The sequence below is a fragment of the Pyrus communis genome, chromosome 13, assembly GCF_963583255.1.
Source record: "Pyrus communis chromosome 13, drPyrComm1.1, whole genome shotgun sequence".
Taxonomy (NCBI): domain Eukaryota; kingdom Viridiplantae; phylum Streptophyta; class Magnoliopsida; order Rosales; family Rosaceae; genus Pyrus; species Pyrus communis.
Window position 1 is genome coordinate 129,214 of NC_084815.1, and position 21,627 is coordinate 150,840.

The following is a 21,627-nucleotide window of genomic DNA, read 5'->3' on the forward strand; positions in this document are numbered from 1 at the left end:
AGTTAAATCCGCTTAGGCGCTAGGTCCTAACCAGCCGTCCGGTTAGTGCATAGCGTCTTTTAACATTGGATTTACATGAGTTTTGAAGCAGCCGATGAGCTAGCTAGCCGAGTCAGTGAGTAAGCCACTAATCGAGCACCTACTAAATTAAGTACTAATTTGAATAATTCATAATTGAAGCTGATAAGTAAACGTGTATACGTATATATTCATGAACGTGTCGTATATGTATACATTGTTGTAGAAAAGAAACGAATGAACGAAAAGAGGAAGAAAGATGCGAACCTTTTCCAAAGCTTTCAATAGGGAGAGACTTTTTGGATGGATCGGTTATAACGGATTGGAACATGCAATGCAATTCCAAAAGATGTTACATTCAACTATTCAGTTGAAGCTTCCGATAGAAGCCCCTTTTTTATTTGTTTAATTAAATTAATAGCCAATATGAAAGGCTACTGGGTACTCTGGGAACGTGGGTCCCTCCAACATAGAAAGTTCCTTTTTTTTTTTACAAGGAATGTGATATTCACACACCACTTTTTACTTATCTCATATATTTTTGGTTTTCGGCCGTCAGATCAGATAAATTAAAGAAGATCAATGGACAGAAATTAACAAAGAATGTGTGAGAAGTAAAAAAAGGTACGTGGATAGCCCACCTCTTTTACAATTCATTAATTTTTGTTCTTATTTCTAATTTAGCCAAAGGATAATACTTAGTTATTTAAAATGAGAATTCAATTTTTTATTTAATCCAATAATATTCTCACACCGTTTTTTATTATTTTAGAAAATAATAGCATGCTAGTAATTCTTTTTTTTTTAAATAAGAAACACGTGATATCTTTTATTGTGCCGAATTAAAAAATAAATACTTAAAGAATAATGTTAAAAAGATCAAAATTTTAAATTAAATTTCGTAAACCAAATGATGTGAATATTGATAGTTAAATTATTACAAATTTTGATTACTGTGTTTATTAATTTTTTGTAACACATTATTTAATTAAAAAATTTGTCTCCATATTACCATCGATATATAGAATACTCACTTTGATTACTCAAGTATTATCTTCGCAAAAAACCAAAACAAACGGTACATAAAATAATGGAGATAAAAATAATAAGAAATAATAAAAAAATTATGTGGCTTCCTCAGTAGGTGCCTTGCGGACCACGGATCTTGATAATATGAGCTGTTTTGAAGAAGAAACCGGTCTCTTCCCTTCCCTATAAAAGCTCTTTTTTTTCCTTTGTTCTATTTTCTTAACTGCTCTCTTACCCTTTCTTTCTTTCTTTCTTTCTTTCTTTCTTCTTCTCTGACTTGTCTCTCTCCCTCCTTCCTCTTCAATACTAACCTCCCTCTCGATCGATCGGCTAGCTGCAGATTCATTCGTTAATTTTCTTTCTTTTCTTCGGTTTGTAGTTGAAATTAATTGTTGGATTGAGAATACTTTGTATTCTTGAGCTTAGCTGGCTTGCTAGGCAGCCCTTGTATAAAAAGAGAAATTGTCGGCGTACATATACATATAACAAAAGAGGAGAGATGGATCCGTCGATGGAAGCACAAACAGAAACAGGCATGGTGGTGAATAGAGGAATATCAGACGAGCTCAAGGGGTTGCCTCCTGGTTTTCGGTTTCATCCCACGGATGAAGAAATCATAACTAGCTATCTCATAAAGAAGGTCATCAACAGCAGCTTCGAAGCTGTTGCAATCGGCGAAGCTGATTTGAACAAGTGCGAACCTTGGGATTTGCCTAGTAAGTATTACTTGTCTGTCTTCCGGGGGTATTTCGTGTCGTATGTATATAGATATATTTTGAATTACTTGAAATAACTTAGTTTGCATATATGGATATGTATATTCCTTGAGCAGAAGAAGCAAAGATGGGAGAGAAGGAGTGGTACTTCTTTTGCCAGAGAGACAGGAAGTATCCGACGGGGATGAGGACGAATCGAGCGACGGAATCAGGGTACTGGAAGGCCACAGGAAAAGATAAAGAGATATTCAATAAGGTTAAAAAGCAGCAACAGCAGGGCGGCAAAGGTGCAGGAGGAGGGTGCCTGGTTGGGATGAAGAAGACTCTTGTGTTCTACAAAGGGAGAGCCCCTAAAGGAGAGAAGACCAACTGGGTCATGCATGAATACAGGCTTGATGGCAAAATCCCACTCTACAATAACCTCTCCAAGGCTGCAAAGGTAATTAAAAATTTAAAATCATATTCCTACCTATTTTAATACCTATTAAACATCCGTGGCCCCCTTTTGAATTTTGTTATGTTGGTTGGGAGTTTCCTTTCAAGGAGGGGTTTGGGCTTTTAGCTAGCTTTTAATTTTCTCTTCTTTTTTTTTTTTTTTTTGGCAAGTCATCAATATTTGAAGATCAATCAATTTTACTTTTAGTTTTAATTTTAATCTTAATTTTGTATATATATGTTGGCGTAGGATGAATGGGTTGTGTGCAGAGTTTTCCACAAGAACATGGGGCTCAAAAGAACCCTTACCCCAACTCGGATGAACTCTTTTGGGAATATTGGGGATCACGATCTCTTGGATTGCTCTTCCCTCCCACCTCTTATGGATCCTACTCTTAATACTTCCAACATCATGACCAACAAACATTCTTCATGCTATGGAGACAATGACTTCAAGCCCGATTCCATTATCACAGCGCCACCCCCATCGGATTATCATGGAATCAACACTAACAGTTACCTCAACTACTTTTCATTGGGGGGAGGCGGCGGCGGTGTTCAAGGCCTCAAGCAGAGTTGCAACTTTCAGCTGCAGCCTAACAATAACTACAACAGTTACCAAGCCAGTAGTCTCAGTAACCCTTCCAACATGTTATATCCTCCACCTCTTCATCATAATCATCAGCATCATCACCAGTTTCAAAATCCTTCTAGTTTCCCAAATTTCCAGCCAAATCAGATGATGAGCGATTCTGATTATTTTCAACAAGGGATGATGAGGGGTACTCAAGGGCAAGGGTCGGTGTTCCAAACAAGTACTATTACTAGTAGTGACCGTGATGACGATGATCAGGCCATTCTAAAAGAAATAGCTGCAGCCAACAACAACAACAAGAGGAAGAATAATAATGAAACATCGTCGTCTGGCTTAAGAGGAGGAGGCTTAGACAGGCACTGCAAGGTCGAGCAGTTTTCGTCCAACCAGTCTATGTTTAGCCTCTCCCAAGACACCGGATTGAGCACGGACATGAACACTACCGAGATATCATCATCATTTATTTCAAAGCAAGAATTGGGCAGCACCAACAACTCTTCCTATGATCAAGATCCATCTGTTGTCCCCCTTTCCGACATTGAAGGATTGTGGGACTTTTGACATTCATTCAAAAACAAGTCCTTCTGCTAATTGGGATTATTAAGGGTTTAAATTTTTTCTTTATTTTGGTAGGGAGATTAACTAGTCAGAAATTGATGTTGTTGCATACACGAATACTGTAGACTGCTTTCATGGTTTCCGGGGCCATTTTAATTTTCATGATTATTGTGAACTAAACTCATGTAAATTTTCTTTTTTATTATTTAAATTTATTATTACTACGGTTACTGCAATTCTTCATGTTGTAATTTTGATTTGTTAATTTGCTTTCATCCTTTTTCCTGCATTTAAATTTTTTAATTTGTGATTAATTGTGTTTGAATGGAATACACAAGGTGATTATCAATTGAACTGTTATCTTGCATCTGCCACCCCAAAAATTTGTGGCACAAGTTTTTTTATATAAGTTTTTGCTGGACTCATTCAGTGATATATTTTAATGATTTGAACCGTCTATCTTTTATAATATAATTCATAGATCATTACTACAAAAAAATGGTGTCACGAATTCTCTCCCGTATATATATGTATGTAGTGTGTGTGCGTGTGTGTAAAGTTAAGTAAAACAAATTCTAAATTAGTATTGGAATGCCAGTACTCCATATATATGTATATAGACCTGGTGCAGAAACCTAGCTCGTTGAAATATTTGAGAGAATTAGTTGAGATGAAAGAAATGGTGATTTAGATATATCCATTATGAATCACGTGCATTGTTCCCTGAATATTTGCTCATGTCATGCAGCAGATGCTCTTGGCCACGAGAAAGGTTTATTCGAATTCGTTTCGTTGAAATAATTGAATTAGCATCAGCCAGCTAACTTGTTCGTAACAATCATTGGTTTCTTGCTTCAAAAACGTACGCCATAGTAAATCTTTTGTCAAACGAAACTCAATTAATTATTACATGTACCTTAATTAAATGACTTGGACTTCGATCTTTCTTCACACATGTTATGCTTGCTTTTTATCGTGAGCTCATCTGTCCATTTAACGTGTTTTTCAGATGTATATTGCTCGTTGGCATGCATGTATGTTGTTGCTAAAGTGATTAATTGTGTATCAAACTCATCATCTAAGTAAATCGAGCTTAAAATCTCATATTTTTTGGAGGCATAGAAATATTAGTAGACCATAATATTTGTGGCATGTATATAAAATTACTTTGTTAATTTGTATGCTTTTTTTAGTATTGGGAATTTTGTGTAATTAAATAGTTAATTAGAATAAAATTGGCTTAATTTGCATGTTGCATATATAACTTGCATGTATGGCGTCATGTATATGCTTTATTTCATCCGGCTAAAAGCTAACAGAAAAGAAAAAAGATAAAGATAGGAGGAAGAGATAGCCCTAACTACTCACTCGTTATATTTTATTTAAATTAAATTTTGTAAACTAAACAATATGTTTATTAATGATTGAGTTATAATTGAAGTGTTGATTAACGTACTTAATTCATACTGGTAACATATCATTTGGTTTAAAAATTTGGTCGACTTAGCATTACCTATGAACTCATTTGGATGTGCTTTTAAAATGACTGAAAGCTCTTTTGGTAAAAATATTTCTAGAACCAATCTTTATAAAAATGTAAGTAAATCCTAGAAAATCACGTAAAGTGCTTCTTGGAATAAGCTTATAACCCAAAAACATTTTTTGTAAAAACGCTTTCAGTCATTTTAAAAAGACATCCAAACGAGTCATATATCACTTTGTTGACTTTAACTTTTCAATCCCTAACTGTTCACTTGAACACAAATGCTTTCAACAAAGACAAAGCAAAAAAGAAGAAATTAACTTGCTGATTGAACAAAACGAATTATATTAGCATTACTGAAATCACACTTTTAATCGATATTTAGAAACGGAAGGAGAAATGTTGATGAACGATGAATGCTTTTCATCATGAATGATGCATGATGAAGATTACTTTTCATGTGATCGACATTTATCCAAAACTTATTTATGCAATGGAATTTGCTTTGCCGCTTTTCATCCCGGAAAAAAACTTAACTTTTCATTCAAAGCAAAGCGTCCGTTGGATTTTGATTCTTGCAGGCAACTTAACCGCCCTTTTATAGCTTTCTTCGCTTGTTTGCACTTTACATTTTTAGACAACGATGTGTGTGTCTGTATACACTTACTATTTTTGTTAATTAATTATCTTCCACTACTGAAATAAAATATAGCAAAATTATATTGTGTTGAGCAACAAAATATTTCAAACGAAGAAACTAGCTATTTAGTTTCTAGCAGCAGCAGCAGCGTAGGCTGATTTGTTGCATGAGAACATGGAGATGGGGGTGGCTGGCTGACCCTCTACAACCAATCCCCCTCCCCTGCAAACTCTTCTTAGTCCTTGCTAGGTCTCTCTTCTATTTCCTATTGGAATATTTTTGCTCTCACCCTTAAGTGATGGTAATGTTCATCATTTTATTTATTATTGTTGAATAAGCTTACTCTGTTTAACAGATAAACACAAATTTCAAAATTGAAATTCATCCCACGATAATAATTAAGATGATGAGTATTACTACCACTTGAGAGTAGTGAGCAAAACTGCACCCATTTCCTATATGTATTGTGAAAACCAACTTCTTAATTGGAAAAGGATCCTCTTCAAATCCTTTTTATGGGGATCCGGGGATCAATCAATCATGTCTATTCATCGTACATCGTGCGGTTAGAAATCATTTTAAATTTTAAATTAAATATAAATAATATCTAACGAAAATTGACTGCACGATATACAATGAACGAACATAATAGATTGATCCCTCGAATTCCCATAAAGAGGATCTAGAGAATATCGTTTTCCTCTTAATTGTGCTACATATTTGGGGTTGACATATAGTATTATTATATTATGCATACTTATAATTTATCATGCCACATGCCTACCCACATCTGCTTATGTCATATCATATGCACCATCACATCATCTTTTCATTTTTACAATCCCACCTACTTTAACATTCATCAGTCTGCTACACTCAACTAATTACTATATTGCTTCAATCGACCCATAATTTACCGAAATCTAACATACGTTTCTCTTAAGAAATTAACCAGCGACTTGTTCCTAGTTAAAACTGTTACAAACAATGTTCATACACACTTAAATTTGTATACAAAATGCAAGGGACACTAAACTCTGTAAATCACAACTCAATTATCTCTTTATACGCGACTTTGCAGGATTATTAAAGATGGCTGGTGGGATGGGGGGAGAAGTGTTCCACAGAGCTGCAATGGCAGAAGCGGCGGTTATTCGTGCAGCGTTGGTGAAGTGTAGGGACCTGGGTAGCGACAAGGTGGAAGTAGAGCCTGATGCCCTTTCTATTATCCAAATGTTGAGGGGAGAGCGCTCTATTGATGCAAGTTTGGAGTGTTTGCTATTTGATATTAAAGCCTTGGCGTTTCAGATTAGGGAGGTGAAGTTCATGTTTGTTCAGTGGAGTGGTAATCTCGCTACCCATGCCGTGGCTTCATATGCAACCTTGCCTGGTGGCTTTTTCCTATGGAATGTCTATGGCCCTGAATTTCTATATAATATTATTGCAGAAGATGTAAACGTTATTATTACAATTAAATAAAGTTTACCTTTTGGCCACAAAATTAAAAGTTCCAATCCTTAATGATGTATGCTTCGATCCACATGTATCTGTAAAAACCTCATCCATCAAAAATTTAGGAAAACTAACGAAAAGTCCAAAAACTTCTCTTTTAATGAAAAACCCTTTTTAAAGGTATAGTGAATAGTACAGAGAAAGTTATAAATGTGATTTTTTTTTAAAAGTAAATAGTACTGAGAGTGTTTTGTTAAATCTCTCTAAAAAATTTCACAAATAATCTTTATTTGAGGGATTTAGTAGGGGTATTTATAGGTTTGAAACGATTGAAATGTAGCCCATCCGCATCTAACAAACGTACATTGGACTTACAATTCTGCGATCCAATCCAACCTAATTCAACTTTACATTGGATAAAAAATAATTACTTGATAGGTCTTTTCTTAACTATGCGGCATGCTGTTTTCCTTTGCATGGTAGTCCTTCATCCATGCCATTGGGCTTTTGCCTGCGATTGATGAGATAGGCCCTATCCAGCATCGATCCCTATCCTAGCTAACGCATTTAATTTGTTGGTCCTCTTTCTCTAAGATTTGATAACATTTTGTTATTTAATTGTATCCTCTTTTTTTTTTGGGTAACCATTTTAATTTTTATTCTACATTCCTCTACATACTTAGGAAAAACTAGAACACAAAATGCAGAGAATTTGTAGCTCACATAGTTTAACAACTCAACCAAAGTCTTAGGTTTGATTTTCCCGTATTCTCTTGCATCAAACCGGCCCTAATATAATCCACTACCGGCAAGACACGCAGGTTTACGCAGCTAACCTAAGGGATGAGGAGATATATACTCGGGAGAGTCTCAAGCATTCTGCGTTCAGCAATGCTATGCTATGCTTTTGTTAAGAGTATCGGGTTCCTCGACTCCAACTCCTCTTTTTCATGTCTTTTACTTGTCTATGCATAAATATAATCAACCCCGACCCCGAGTGACTACCTCTGCTTCTTTTTTCCACGTGTGTGAGAGTGAGAGGCAAATTACAGATTTGATATGCATAAAAGAAAAACACAAACAGTTTCAGCATCAGTGAGGAACCGACATGCTTATTCAATCAGACAAGTTGAAAATGTTTACCGCGCGCAGGCAGGCCAGGCAGAGGCATGTACTAGAACAAATGAGTTTGTAATTTCTTCAAGTGATTAAATTTAGCTAATGCCAAATCCCCAGAATGACAGCAAATCCAAAGAGGATTGCAAGTGTAGCATTTCCCCCTGGTAAAATGTTGGATGACCTGCACCAACTGCGTAAACCAAAACATTTAAATTAAACATGCACACACATACACTCTCTAGTCACTCGGTACTGTTAGTCTGTTACTGTACAGGGAAAGCATTATCCATGTAACAATTAGCATTATCAGCCATAAGCATAAACAATGTTCATTCCTTATATCCTTTTAATTTAGACCAATTTTGAGTGTCAAATCTCATCTAGGAAACGCTGGCGCTACCTTGATTTCCTCCTCGATTGGTGTATGTAAGCCATTGCTGGAGGGAGGATGCCAAACAGAAAACAGTTTGCATAAAGTCCGGCGAAATCAAGAGCTCTGGAAAAGGTGGAGGGAAAGAAAGATGCTATGAGCACTGGAACGCCGAGCACCAGCGGCATTACTATCATATTAATGCTCGATCCCGGTTTAGAATCAGAAGCATCAATACAACGCCCTGAACCTGAACCGGTGGTAAAAGAAGCCCTCCCTGCATTTCCAATATTATTATCATCATGCCTCATTTTTGAATAAACAGCAAACCCAACTCTTCCAAGACCCCTACTCCTAGTTGTTTATTTTTGAGGTTGATTTTTACAATCAATTCCACAGTATCAAGAAGCTGTTTCGGGAATCTAACAGCGTACCCGATCAAGCTCGTTGCCAAAGCGGAGAAGGCAAATGCTTGCACTGCAGACAGTGCAGATGGATTAACGGAAAGCAGAAGGGATATAGGGTCTCCGGCTGCTGCGGTGTTGGTTCCGGATCCAGAAAGCCCCAACACAATCAAATTCCATGACAAGACCATGGTCAATGGAACAGCCCCACCAATGAGTATGGCCTTGCGAGCGTCGGCTACAGTGTTGCCAGCAATCTTGCAAATGAAAGGGGTGATGACATGGAATCCGAGTGTAAGGACGGGGACCGGAAAGGCGGGCAAAATGGAGGAAAGACGCCACGAGGGAAGTTATGGAGAAAAGCATGAGCAAGCACAGAACACGGTTTGCAGCATCAATGGCATTGCAAGGAAACAAAAGAATGAGCGATCCGGCCGCAAGGGGAAATAAAGCGTGAGCGAGTACAAGATTGATGCGGGGAAAGCACTGGGAGACAATTGAGCCGATGCCGGAGACGCAAGCGACCAACAAGGCAAAGCTCAAAGAGGCATAGACGACAGCAACAAATGCGCCAAAACGACCACCGAATGCTTTGGAAGCAAGGGCGGTAAAGCTGACCTCTTGAAGGGCGTCTTGTTCCATGGCGAAAAAGCTGAGCTCGGCGACGAGGATGACGGAGGAGATGACATAGAGCCAACGGAGGAGGATGGCAAGGGTGGAGGGGAGGGGGCCGGAGCGGATGGTAGCAGCGGGCAAACCGAGCATGCCGGGACCAACGGCAGTGCCGATGATCAGAGTGACAGCACCCCAGATCATTACTATTGGCTGCTGCAGTTGAAGTAGAAGAAGGAGTAACGTTGTGAATGCGGCGGCGGCGGCGGCATTTGAATTTGAAGGTGGTTTTAGCATTGATGAAGTTGCAGTTGTGAATGCGAGTGAGATTGGGATTAGTGGTGTTGGGATCAGTTGGAGTGAGAAGGGGATCGACTATTCTTGCAATTGGAGTTGTGGTGGTAGTAGCAATTGGGTTTGTATTAATGGATGGGTGGGAGGAAGTCCAGCACGAAGCTGAAGGTGGAGTTGGAGCATATTTGGAGTCGCACCAGGCATCACCACAAACTTACAAATGCACGCACACGAGGGATTCTGCTTTTTGTCCAACGCTCCTCTTTCAGCATCTCATTATGGTGTGGGCTGTGTGCTTCTTACCCACCGGGCTTTAAAATGACACCCCCTTCCCTCCGAAAGAAAATAATGAACGGGCCTCACCTCAGCAAATCGTGTTTGGTGTCCTTCGCCTTTTTTGAATTTTCTCTTCTGCTCAGTACAGACTTGTTTTTACACACTTGTTTCTCACAAAAAAAATTTGAAAAAAAAAAAAAAAAAAAAACACACACTTGAGTTACACATTTGAATAAGAGTTGTTAAATTATTTTAGGTTAAATGATGTAACAAATCTTATTCATATGTCAAATGCGGACTTTTGATGTGCACTAAAAAACCTTTCTTGTTTAGATGTGTTTTTCCATTGAGAAGTTGTTAAACTTACACACTCAATGATTTAATCAACACACATCCTCCTCAAATATTTTAAAAGGGCATGGTAAGCGGTTATATGTGCTAATTAAAGTTTTAACAAAAAGGCCACGATATTGTTCATTTTAATGAAAAACCACATTTTTACACTAAAAAATCAATTCTGATACTATTCACTTTAGCTTCTATTTTATCCTTATCGTTAAAACTCAAAATTTTCAAATCATTTTTATTAATTTTCCTTACATTTTACGCCCTCTATAAATCTATATTTTAGAAACCCCTTCAAACCTTGTAAAATATAATTAGCTCTAATCGTTTTTTATACAATATTCCATGATAAAATTGACTCGTGGATTGAGATAGCGAGGAAGCGACCTTGAAAGATATTTATCTCAAAGAATATCCAATTTGCCCTTTAAACTCATTTCCAAAGATGGAGGATTCAAAGGATGAGGCGGTGTGAAGTATCGCCACGTGTTTCAAAGACAAATACAAAGCAATCCTTATCCAACATCTCTGTCTACAATTTTATTTCCGAGTCTACACCACAAGCTACGTTGAACCGCGCACACAGACCACAACTCCTGTTAACGTTTTGTAACCGTCCGATTAAGTAGCGACGACATAACGTACGGTTAAACAAGGATCCAGACAAGAGCGTAGATTTTACTGTTGTTACGTGGAAGGAAGTTCTCCTCCCTTCTTGTTTCTCCTTTTTCCCCTTCCCCTTTGAAAACGCTCTCAAGTTTCCCACCCTCGTGCTCTTTGCTTCAAAATTTGAGCCCTTTCCTTCCTTTCCCTTTTTCGAATCCCAAATTCTCAAATCTCAAATCTCAAGTCAATCAAATCAAAATTCGCTCAATTATTATTTGTTGATTGTTTGTTTGGGGGTTTTGTATCGATCGATCGATCGATCGATGGCAGAGGTTTTGAGCAAAACCAGTCTGTTGTCGTCCTGGCATCATCATCAGTATCATCAAAACAATCAAAGCAGCATCTCCGTTTTCCCAAAGAGTTGTAATTACAATAAATCAAGGTCTTTCTCTTGCTCTCTCAAACTGAATCCGGAGATTTCATCACTATCGTTATCGACAAAGAGTGATTTTCACGGCAAAAAGATTGCTTTTCAAGCCACCAGCATCAGGAGTTCCCAACCCCACGCTTCTTCCGCCGTTAATTCCCAGCAGGTTCGTTTATTTCTCCTCATATCCTTGTTCTGGATCTGATTCCCCTGCTCTGCTGGATTTCAGATTTTATTGGTCATGAGTAATGATTTTTCCCCAAATTTAAATCGATTTTCCGATCAAAATTTGATCTTGAAAGTCACGAGGAGATTAATGGTTTTTTTTTGGAGTATTTATCAAATAAAGCAAAAAATTAACTATTAATTTCAAAAATGTCACTTTTTATAAGATCTTTCAAAAATCTAAAATTCCACGTAAACAGACCCAAACTCTCTCAAATTTTAACAATCAAATAAATGAAAGGCTTTTTAGCCAAATAATTCGTGATATTGACATAACTCTTTAATCTAATTCTTAATAATTAAAATTTAATAATAATTAATAATAATATTATTAAATTTATTTATTGTGAATTATTTTAGTCTTTCTCTCTGAATCTGTCTATCATAATCATTTTAGTTTTGTTTTTTTAAATATATCAATTGCTTTAATGATGTGATGTCACGTGGTTCTCATAGATACAGTCATATACCGGCATGGGATTAACTTTGAAAACTATTTTTATATTTAAAATTAAAAATGATATTTGTAAGAAAAAATGGGTGGAAGGCGTGATTGAAATTCAGCTGCTCCCACTTGCGCAATCGCGGCGATGCTTAATGTCAATGATGAGTGGGGTCAAAGGGGATAGGGTTGTGGACTTGTGGTGGTGGAGTGTAGAAGTGAAGGTGAAGAGCTTGAGACGACAGTAACTAAAAATTTTTAATTTTAAGAGTATTTATGTATATTTAAGTAAAATTTTGAATATATTTGAATTTTTTTATAAAAAGTGATATTTTTGAAATTAAGAGTTAATTTTTGGCTATATTTGATAAATATTTGTTGGATAAAGTTAAAAGACCGGTTTGTTTGTTTTTGTTGTGGGGGGAATGGAATTTAGCAGTCTGGACTTCGGATTGGCAAAGCTCTGAAATGGTGGGAGAAGGGGGACCAGCCCAACATGAAAGGGGTGGCATCTGCGGAGGACCTAGTGGAATCCCTTTCAAATGCCGGGGATAAGCTGGTGGTCGTTGATTTCTTCTCTCCTGGCTGCGGTGGCTGCAAAGCTCTTCATCCCAAGATATGTCAGCTGGCAGAGATGAACCCAGATGTTCAATTCCTTCAGGTGAACTACGAGGAACACAAGTCCATGTGTTACAGTCTCAATGTTCATGTCCTGCCCTTCTTCCGCTTTTACAGAGGTGCTCATGGTCGCCTTTGCAGCTTCAGCTGCACCAACGCCACGGTTAGTATTTGTCTTTCCTTCAATTGGTCTCTGTTGAGTTTACTATTGAAAGTTCGAAACCCTATCTATTGGTATTGGGGTGTTTTCCAAATAGCTGAATTCGAATTTAAATGCCACTTCCTCAAGAGCATTTTGTGTGTCTTATTCTATCTTATTTATTGGTTAGCTGTGGTTTTTTCTCTCTCTGGATAATGCTTGTTGGTCGGATGGCATTGGCAAATAATGTGTGTGTTTGTGTTGGTGTTGTTCCCTGATGGTTGTTGTGATAACATGATGAATGGCATTGACTTGGCAGATCAAGAAGTTTAGAGATGCATTAGCCAAGCACAAACCAGAGCGGTGCAGCCTTGGGCCAACAAAAGGGCTGGAGGAGAAAGAGCTCCTAGCTCTTGCTACCAACAAAGACCTCTCATTTACCTACACTCCTAAACCAACAGAAGATGTGCCTGCCAAGGAGGATGTGATCGTGGCTGAAGAGGCACCATCTCGTCTTCCTCTTGCGTCAGCAACCTCAAAGTCTGCTCAAGTGGTCACTGCCTGGAGGTAACAGTGGCACATACAAGCAGTTGAGAGTTGAGAGCTGCGGTTCTTTGGAATTGGTTTTTGGGATCCAAGCCTGCGTGCAAAAATCATGTGTTGTAAATTTGAAGAGAGCAACCAATTGTATTTCGGAATGTTGGTCCGCTCTTATCATATCCTGTGTGCAAGTGTGTATGTAATTAAGAGCTTCTTGGTCTTCTTGTTCTATAAGTAGTCTTGAGCCAGTGGGAAGATGGAAGATCCTTGACACTCCTCTCCTCACCTGTTGTTTTTACTGGGGTGTGGCATCATCATATGTATGTATGTATGTATACAAGTTAATATTTGGGATTTGAAGTTTGAATGCAATGTTGACTGCTGATTTTATGCTGCACTGCACCCTTACCTCCGCATTATGCACATACTAAAACTAGAGAGAAGATAATGAATGAATTAGTGAATGCGGTAGATAGACTAGTTCTTGATAAACACACACACACTTGGATTGAATGCAGAGCGGATCAAAGTGTTTGATAAAAACTTTTTGTCTGGAAACAGCTGGAATGCAAAGATTGACGCTTGCTCCCTGTTTGCTTTGCAACATTGGATTGGATTGGATCACATCACATGAATACAATTTAAGCTGAATTGGGTGGATAAAGTAATACAGAAACGAAAAAAGGCAAAGGAGAGATGGATGGGATAAGACTTTTTGTGTTAGTGGAGGCATCAACGTGGCCTTTTTTAGTTTATACACACAATAGCACTTCCATTCGTTGTCATCGAGAGATTTTTCAATGTTCCCGTTATAATAAAAAAAATCTCGTTGTCTCCAAACTTTTAAAAGCAACCCCCGGTTCGTCACCCTGTGTTGTGTTCCCTCCTCTCACGCTGTAATCATTGAACTCTTAACACGTCATATGGTGTCATCATGGAAAACTAAAAATTTCTTCCTCTTCTCTTACGTTTTTTTAGCAGCAGGGGGTGAACCAAAGATTAAGGATCAAATCTACGATTTCTTTACATACAAGGCTATATATTTACATCTCCAATAAACAAACAAAAAAACCAACACGCCAGAGATCCAATCCAACACCTTACCCATGTAATTTACTTCCCCACGTTATTTTAAGTTAATTACATTTTGCACCATGTAACATAAAGCACGAATCAGTTTTGCTGTTCGACGTTCCGTTCCATTTGTCAAACTATCAAAAGCTACAACCGGGACAAGTTACAAGTTTTTACATTAAAAGCAGAGTAGTGATATTCACATTTATTTATTGAATGAATTAAAAAAAATTAATGATCAAAAAAATAAAAGAAAACATGTGCGTATTCTTATTTATCTCAAATTGTAATCTTCATTCATTGCCTATAGCCCACAATACAACGCAATCAACTAAACCATAAACCCTAAAGATTTTCATCTGTCCTTGCTGGTGCTGTGCTGGTGCTGGTGCTGGAGATGCTGCCGCTGGCGGCAGGGCAGACCCACCCAAATTCCTAATCCAAAGCACAACCGGGCAGCAGGGCTGGTGAACAATACAAATTACCAAGGCACACTAAAAAGAAAACAAAACAAAAAAGTAAAGCAAGCAAGGTGCTAATGTATATATGTCAAACAGCACTACCCTACCAAGTAGCAACTCAACCGCCCACATCAACCAAGATACCAAAGTAACATATCATTCATTCAATAATAAGAAATGTAAACCAAGTATCTGAAAGAAAATCAACTAAACAACAACCGCACATCCAATATAATCAACACTCAACTTTCATCTCTCATCTCATCCCAATGCATTAATAAACTACCAAAACAATCATAAAATGAACAAATCAAATTAAAATGATAAATTTAGTTTGGATTGGGATGGGGTAATATCATATCATATGGAATGAATTTTAGAGGGCTCTGACTGCGGGCAGTCTTCACTGCAGGAGGGTTAGGGGCACCAAACCAGCCAGTGAGAGTCCAGAGCCGCCAGCAGCCCTAAAACCCTAAACTACGATGAGAGGCCCAAGGGAGGGTGGCTCGGCCTCAGCCACTCGATTCGATGCCCAGTCCCTGCTCAGAAAAGATCAAGTAGTTGAAGCTCTTAGGGTTTCTCTCCTCCTTTTTTACGTAGTCCTGAAAGGCGGTTGTTTACAGTCGGCCCCTTCTCAACCCACTTTTGGCGGCCCAAAACTAAACGCAGCCCGCGTCTTCCTGTTTAAGCCCATCCTCAATTTTTCATTTTTTTTAATCAACTGAAAATTAAATCAGAAAAGAAACCCAATACCCAACATTGTGGGTGCGGCATTCACATCTCAACCTTGTCGTCTACATTGTCTCCCTCTGCAGCTTGACCATCATCCTATCCCATTATTGGCTCTTAATCCTCCAGTAACTTAATTGTGCTCATTCCTCAAGTCCTAAGGGTACAGACCTCAATTGACAACTAGTTGCTTGGCGTATACGGTACATCTCACTCCTCATCCGGAGTCAAGAGGGGAAGAGAGAAACACCGGGACGGGGAGGGTATTTCCTCAGCCTTGGCCCTTGGCACGATCTCGGTTGAGTGCCATTTAGAATAAATATTAAATTGACAACCTTGTAATTTGTTCCAAGAATAAAATACGAAACCTACGGATACTGTCATTGGGATAAATCCGTGTTCAGCCTTGTATGTATTTCCTGTTTAACAGCACCTACTAGCATTAACATGTACATGAAAGATGGAGAGAAAAGCACCAGCGTTTGAGGAAACTAAAAAGCAATCCAGTATGAAACTGACAATTTTATTGACGGCATAAATAATTATCAAACAATAGTTTGCACACATGTACTTGTGTCTGCCTCAAGCCGACAGAACCTTGATCTGGTGGGCAACTACACAGGTCAAACCTCGATGTTTCTCTCACATGTCTTTTGCGTACATAAAACTATACAACATTACAGAATCGAGGAAGTTCTGGACTTGTGCATCTTCTCATCTTGAGAAGTTGGAGGCAACGAGGATGATGAGACCACTGCATGATAAGATGAAGAAGCAAGTTGGGCCAACGCTGGAACGGCACCCCCTGTAAATTTTCCAAAAGGCATCATTAGATGGCAGTCAAACGGACTTGCAGAACTGTAAGATAAGACCTATGTTTTACATGCATTGAATATTGTCCTTGCCTTTGAGCCAGATAGTTTATACCAGCCATTGCATCACTACTATTGTTTCCTGTTAGACTAGACATCAATTCAAAGTTCAAACCAATCAACATCTGAAAGCACCATCTCAATTTGCACCAGTGACAAGCACTAATTTCAAAACTATGCTGTGGTTCGCATAGCTGCAGAACTTTTAGTCTCTTTTGTAAGTTCAGTATTTTTGTTCTGGCATATGTCAGATGTACTAACTCGACCATATAATCCAAGTCCCACATACTACTATCAAGTCACTACCTGAAGATTACATTGCACAACTGGTTCCTCAATAATAAACATGTGGTAACAAAGAGGCATGCTGTCTCAGAAACCTAGACATTTACACATGAAAGGCGTTTTCAAAAAATATTTTCTCTAGCAAAATTTAATCATTAGACATTGGTCAAAGTGAAAACTAACCAAAAAGCTCACATCTCATGAACATAGATAATATAACAAGACAATCACTGACCTGCCAAACCTGCACAAGCCGAAGAGAATACAATCACAGGCGGAGCCTACAGTTGCAAAAGGGAGATCTGTGTTATTCATTCTAGCCATTGAAAAAATTAGCAGATACAAATAGTGCAACAAAGAAACTTCAGAAACAACCCAATCCTTCCAAAGTTTTAGGAGCATAAAACCCAATCCATGTCCAACTGATAAAATATAGTCTTGGCAAAGTCTTATTTGCTTTCCTAACCATGATAAATATTCATCACCTGATAATGTGTGCGTTTGTGCGCAAGCGTATAGTTCTATATATTATAATATACCAACGCACTTATATGCTAATTAGTAACTTAATACAGTGCTATCCACTCGTTTGGGTCCACTTAACAATTTGGCACCAACTAACACAATGTACTATTTTCTATGTTGACATCAATATATAACCATAAATATTGTAACTATATAAGTTTGGACAGGTCATTTGGTCGACCATAAAACAACAATGTGTACTGAAACTAAGACATCAAAAATAGCCTCTGACAAAAACATTCCTTGATCTGGTCAAAGTGAAAGAAAGAAAAACCTTGAAATGTGACAAATACAATTTGGATGCATTAGTTATATTCTTGTCCACTTGAACACTCATTCCCCACCCCCCCCCCACCCCCCTCTCTTCCTCCTCCCTCCTCCCTCCCTCCTCTCTTCTTCTTCTCTCATTGTTTTATTGTGTTTTTTTTTTTTTCAATCAAATAGTATCTTTATCAGACATTACAATTTATATCCTAGCTAACTAAGTGCATACGTTTTGTGGCAAATGTACCAGTCAAGAGGGATATAAGTGCTACCAAACCTACTTCCAAAAATACTTTTGTCATGAAGGTAAAGCGTAATTTTCAATTGAAGCACCAGAAATTGTGTCTATCGACTAGCCTCGAAATTGGGACAAGATGTCCGTGAAATCTAGAAGGTAAACATGGCTTCCTACATTCTAATTACGAACAAGATGATTTTTCTCATAAGGAAATCTAATTTATGACAAAACCAATAGTAAGATCAAACAGGGACTTAAATCAAAAGGAAAATCTCATTGTGATCCAGAAGGACGAAATACACAAGATCGAATGCTCAAGAACACAAATTAGGACTTTTCATTCCCATAAGAAAACCCTCCCAAAGGATAGCATTATATTCACCCATAGAACACCAACAAAAAAAATGTAAGGTCAGAGACTGCAACTAAGAGGCCACCTATTTCTCTTTCAAAATTAAACTTTATCCTCAACCGTTAGTTCTAATGGTTTGGCAAAAAGAAACCACAAGAAAATCACGTCAGCGAGCACACTATTTCACACTCTACATGCATATGTTTATCATGGACGTACAATTTCATGACACTAGCATGTTCATTTGAGGCGTCAACAATTGGTTTAGCATTTCTAAAGTTTAATTTGAAATCTATTTAACAATGAGAAACTTTTGAAGTTTAAATAATCTGAATTACTTTTAGTTCTACTGATACTGGCATTTTCATCCTTAGTTATATGCAGCGGGATAACTTGTAAAATTGTAAAACATTAAAGAACTTACACCAACAAAAAAATGCAACCACATGGGTCCTTTTACCCATCTTCGAACAATAGGCATCACTGCACCAAGAGACAAAATAACAAAGGTATTAGGAAACAAGCTAAGGAGGGAAACATTTAACGAGGATGATGTCCATCCTATCCTATGCCAACAGAATAAATAAAAAAAACACTGTAACTACAGCAAGGTAAGAAGAGAGCAAAGTTATTTTCAACACTCCACCAGGTCTATAAGAGAAGGATGTTTCACATACATTAGAATGAAAAACAGAAACAAAATTATAGACATTGAAGCCTAAGAAGAGGCCAAAAAGCAAAATTTATTGCACAATCCTTGTCAAAGCATTTAAGAAGTTATGCAAATAATCTTTACTAAAGAAAACGAATAATGGATTACCATGGTTGAATCCATAAAAAGCACTTGCTGTGCCACCAACAGCAGAGCCAATCTGTACCGTAAAACCGAAATAAATTTCACTGACAGTCGACAGACCATATATTGAATTTGAGATGAGGGAGGCAGATAAAATTAGAAAAGAAGAAAAGATTACCATGGAAAAGCTATCCCTAATAAGAGGTGCAACAGTCCACTCACTCGTTTCCATCTTCTTAGAAAGAGGACCTGCACAATGGTGGCATCTCATGCCAGTACTAGTTTCAGGTTTGGAATCGGCCATCGCTCTTTTTCTCTAATAGACAGACTTCTTGAATTTAAACAGGCACCAGATCTTCCTTCACAATGAACGCCTGTAAAAAAGTTCATCATTCACTAAATAAAATATGTTATGTTTCTGCCTCCGTCCATGATGATTCCTTAGGCCCTTCAAACAAAATAAATCAAAGAAATTTGAACCTCAATCCAGCTATTGCTAATTTTCTGTACAAGAATCAAACTATCAGATACAACCAGAAAAGTGACGACATTTGAGATTTCTACCTGCCACTCTGAATAAGGTGTGGGGTCGCCACCGATGCGATCAGATATTCAGATGGCTCCGCTCACGGGGTTGGGTCATGCTGTGCTGTCACGTTTGTTTTACTTTGTGTTTTTTTTTTTTTTGGTTGCCTTTGCCGAATCGATAATCACAAGGAAGATCACAAGCTCTGCGTTTGGGGTTTCTCCACCTCCAGAGAAAGAATCGACTCTGGAATCGGAATTGTTTGGGTTCACAAGCTCTGCGCACTTCTTTTCATATATAATCTCTGTAAAATTCAATTTGAAAGGTAATAACCATGAATTCGTTCGTAAGAGTCGGACTAAGGACGTTTAATCCCCATAATTATATTCAGAAACAACGCTCCATGGAAAAGGTCGATAGAGATTTATTACCACAAGATTTGTATCATGAATTTCCAAATATGCAAAGAAGCACACAAATGCCCAGGGTGTCACAATTAACATGGAATATGGATACGAAAATGTCCAGAAATCATACTAAAATACAATTCTGCAAAATCTTTCAAAAAGACAGAACCTAGAATTAACATACTAAAAGAAGTTCCCGAAGGTCCTTGCACTCTACACCCAATCCAGCAATGCTGAGAATTAGTTACTATATAACCATCCAACTGACACTCAACTCAACTAACCACTTATCCAAAATGATGGGATCGGTCCTAAACCATTTTTATTCCAATGATTTATCCAGAGGAAATGAACAACCCCATAACATATATGAAAATCGTTTGCTTCCTCGCCAATTAGATCCTTAAGAAACTCAAATCAAATAAACTAGACCTAGGACACAAAACCATCACTTCTTCCCATAACCATTACTATATGGTCTCTAATGCTGCTCATTTAGTCTACTGGATACGATTGATCAAACCCTAAATTAGAAAGCAAACCTGAGCCGGATAACTGATATACTTCAACACTTCGATCCCCATAGCGGGTCCAATCGTATTAGTAATTCCAATTGTATTAGTAATTCCGGCATAGGTGCGCCTCCAGCATTACTGCTAGACCAAAGCTTTAACACTACTCAGAGAAAACCACATGACAATATTATCGCTCAATTCATTTTTTCAGCTCAAATCAATCCACATTACAAGAAATTCAAGATTTTTCAGAAAGATTGGAACTTACTTATATATGACCAGATTAGACAAACCACATTCTGAGCCAGGTTCAGGAACGCAAACCACAAACAGACCACTTATCAAATACAATTCCCAAGCACAAGTTCAACTAGTGAAACCAAGAAAACTAACTTATTTTCTCATAATCATCCTATTTTCCCAGAAAATTGAAAATTTCCATGGAAAAATCAAGAAAACGAAAAAGTAAAACCCATACAAAAATAAATAAAAAATCAAAGATCTACAGAGAGCAAGATCGAACCTGAAACCTGGAGATGCAGAGCTTTGAGTTCCACTCCGTGGGGAAGAGAAAACAGAGGCCACGGGAGAGGACGAGGAGGAAGGTTGCGAGAGAACTGGGAGAAAGAAGGCAGCGGCAGAGAAGATGGAAAGAACATTAGGTAGAATTTTAGGGTTTGTTTTAAGATTTTGATAGTGTAAATATTAAAAAAGATGAGGGGCATTTTTGTCTTAAAATTTTATAATGGTGTTCCACTGGGTGGAAAGAGTCGTTCCAGGGGAAAAGGTGGAACGGAAAAAGGTTCAAATTTCGTTCCATGGGATAGCGCATCCCATTGTCTTTGGCGCACCAAATGTGGGATGAACGTGTTCCGTCCCACTGTGTTCTGCCCCATCCCACGTATCAAACAGTATCATAGGGACAGATGTCAACCAATTAGGCTTGTGAAGTTGGAGGTGGATTGTCTGCCCTCCCATTTCCATACTATCCCCATGCCCTCCTGTTTGTGTGGTCACGGTTAAGCCACATCAACATTTTATATTCCTATTACTTTTTGTTTTATTATTTCTATAAAAAATTAATATAAAATGTTGACGTGGCTTAACCGTGACGACACATCACAGGAGAGCATCGGGAGAGTATGAAAATGGGAAGGCAGACAATCCACCTCCTGTGAAGTTGGTTGCAGCAGAATTGAACTCGACTGGGACAAGGCCGGGCCTTGAGTATTTCAGTGAG

General features: G+C 38.0%; 4 protein-coding genes across 9 annotated transcripts; 2 read left to right on the top strand and 2 right to left on the bottom strand.

Annotated features, from left to right (window-relative positions):
- Nucleotides 1-1,310: 1,310 nt before the first annotated feature.
- LOC137713784 (NAC domain-containing protein 87-like) lies at nt 1,311-3,581 on the top strand. Its single transcript, XM_068453135.1, has 3 exons — nt 1,311-1,763; nt 1,880-2,202; nt 2,449-3,581. The coding sequence occupies exons 1-3, from the start codon at nt 1,547-1,549 to the stop codon at nt 3,352-3,354; spliced, it is 1,446 nt and encodes a 481-aa protein (XP_068309236.1). The 5' UTR covers nt 1,311-1,546; the 3' UTR covers nt 3,355-3,581.
- Nucleotides 3,582-8,092: 4,511 nt separating this feature from the next.
- On the bottom strand, nt 8,093-9,863 carry LOC137711922 (uncharacterized). Its single transcript, XM_068451075.1, is given in 3 exon segments — nt 8,093-8,774; nt 8,777-9,164; nt 9,166-9,863. Coding segments are annotated over 3 exon segments (1,284 nt in total). The 5' UTR covers nt 9,729-9,863; the 3' UTR covers nt 8,093-8,441.
- Nucleotides 9,864-11,013: 1,150 nt separating this feature from the next.
- Nucleotides 11,014-13,733, top strand: LOC137712740 (thioredoxin-like 1-1, chloroplastic). 2 transcript variants are annotated; one of them, XM_068451888.1, is made up of 3 exons: nt 11,014-11,545; nt 12,483-12,827; nt 13,123-13,733. In XM_068451888.1, exons 1-3 carry the CDS (start codon nt 11,276-11,278, stop codon nt 13,372-13,374), a joined length of 867 nt encoding a protein of 288 aa, XP_068307989.1. In that variant the 5' UTR covers nt 11,014-11,275; the 3' UTR covers nt 13,375-13,733. The 2 variants fall into 2 exon arrangements, with proteins under 2 accessions (XP_068307989.1, XP_068307990.1); XM_068451889.1 differs by having other exon boundaries at nt 11,015-11,545; nt 12,486-12,827.
- Nucleotides 13,734-16,099: 2,366 nt separating this feature from the next.
- LOC137712664 (uncharacterized) lies at nt 16,100-21,048 on the bottom strand. Of its 5 annotated transcripts, XM_068451787.1 has the most exons (9): nt 20,911-21,027; nt 20,656-20,686; nt 20,415-20,547; nt 19,504-19,769; nt 19,118-19,313; nt 18,964-19,015; nt 18,568-18,626; nt 17,000-17,045; nt 16,100-16,412 (listed from the first exon to the last, which is right to left on the bottom strand). In XM_068451787.1, exons 5-9 carry the CDS (start codon nt 19,241-19,243, stop codon nt 16,285-16,287), a joined length of 411 nt encoding a protein of 136 aa, XP_068307888.1. In that variant the 5' UTR covers nt 19,244-19,313; nt 19,504-19,769; nt 20,415-20,547; nt 20,656-20,686; nt 20,911-21,027; the 3' UTR covers nt 16,100-16,284. The 5 variants fall into 5 exon arrangements, with proteins under 5 accessions (XP_068307888.1, XP_068307885.1, XP_068307886.1 ...); XM_068451784.1 differs by lacking the exons at nt 20,415-20,547; nt 20,656-20,686 and having other exon boundaries at nt 20,911-21,048; XM_068451785.1 differs by lacking the exons at nt 20,415-20,547; nt 20,656-20,686 and having other exon boundaries at nt 19,118-19,335; nt 20,911-21,048.
- Nucleotides 21,049-21,627: the final 579 nt, after the last annotated feature.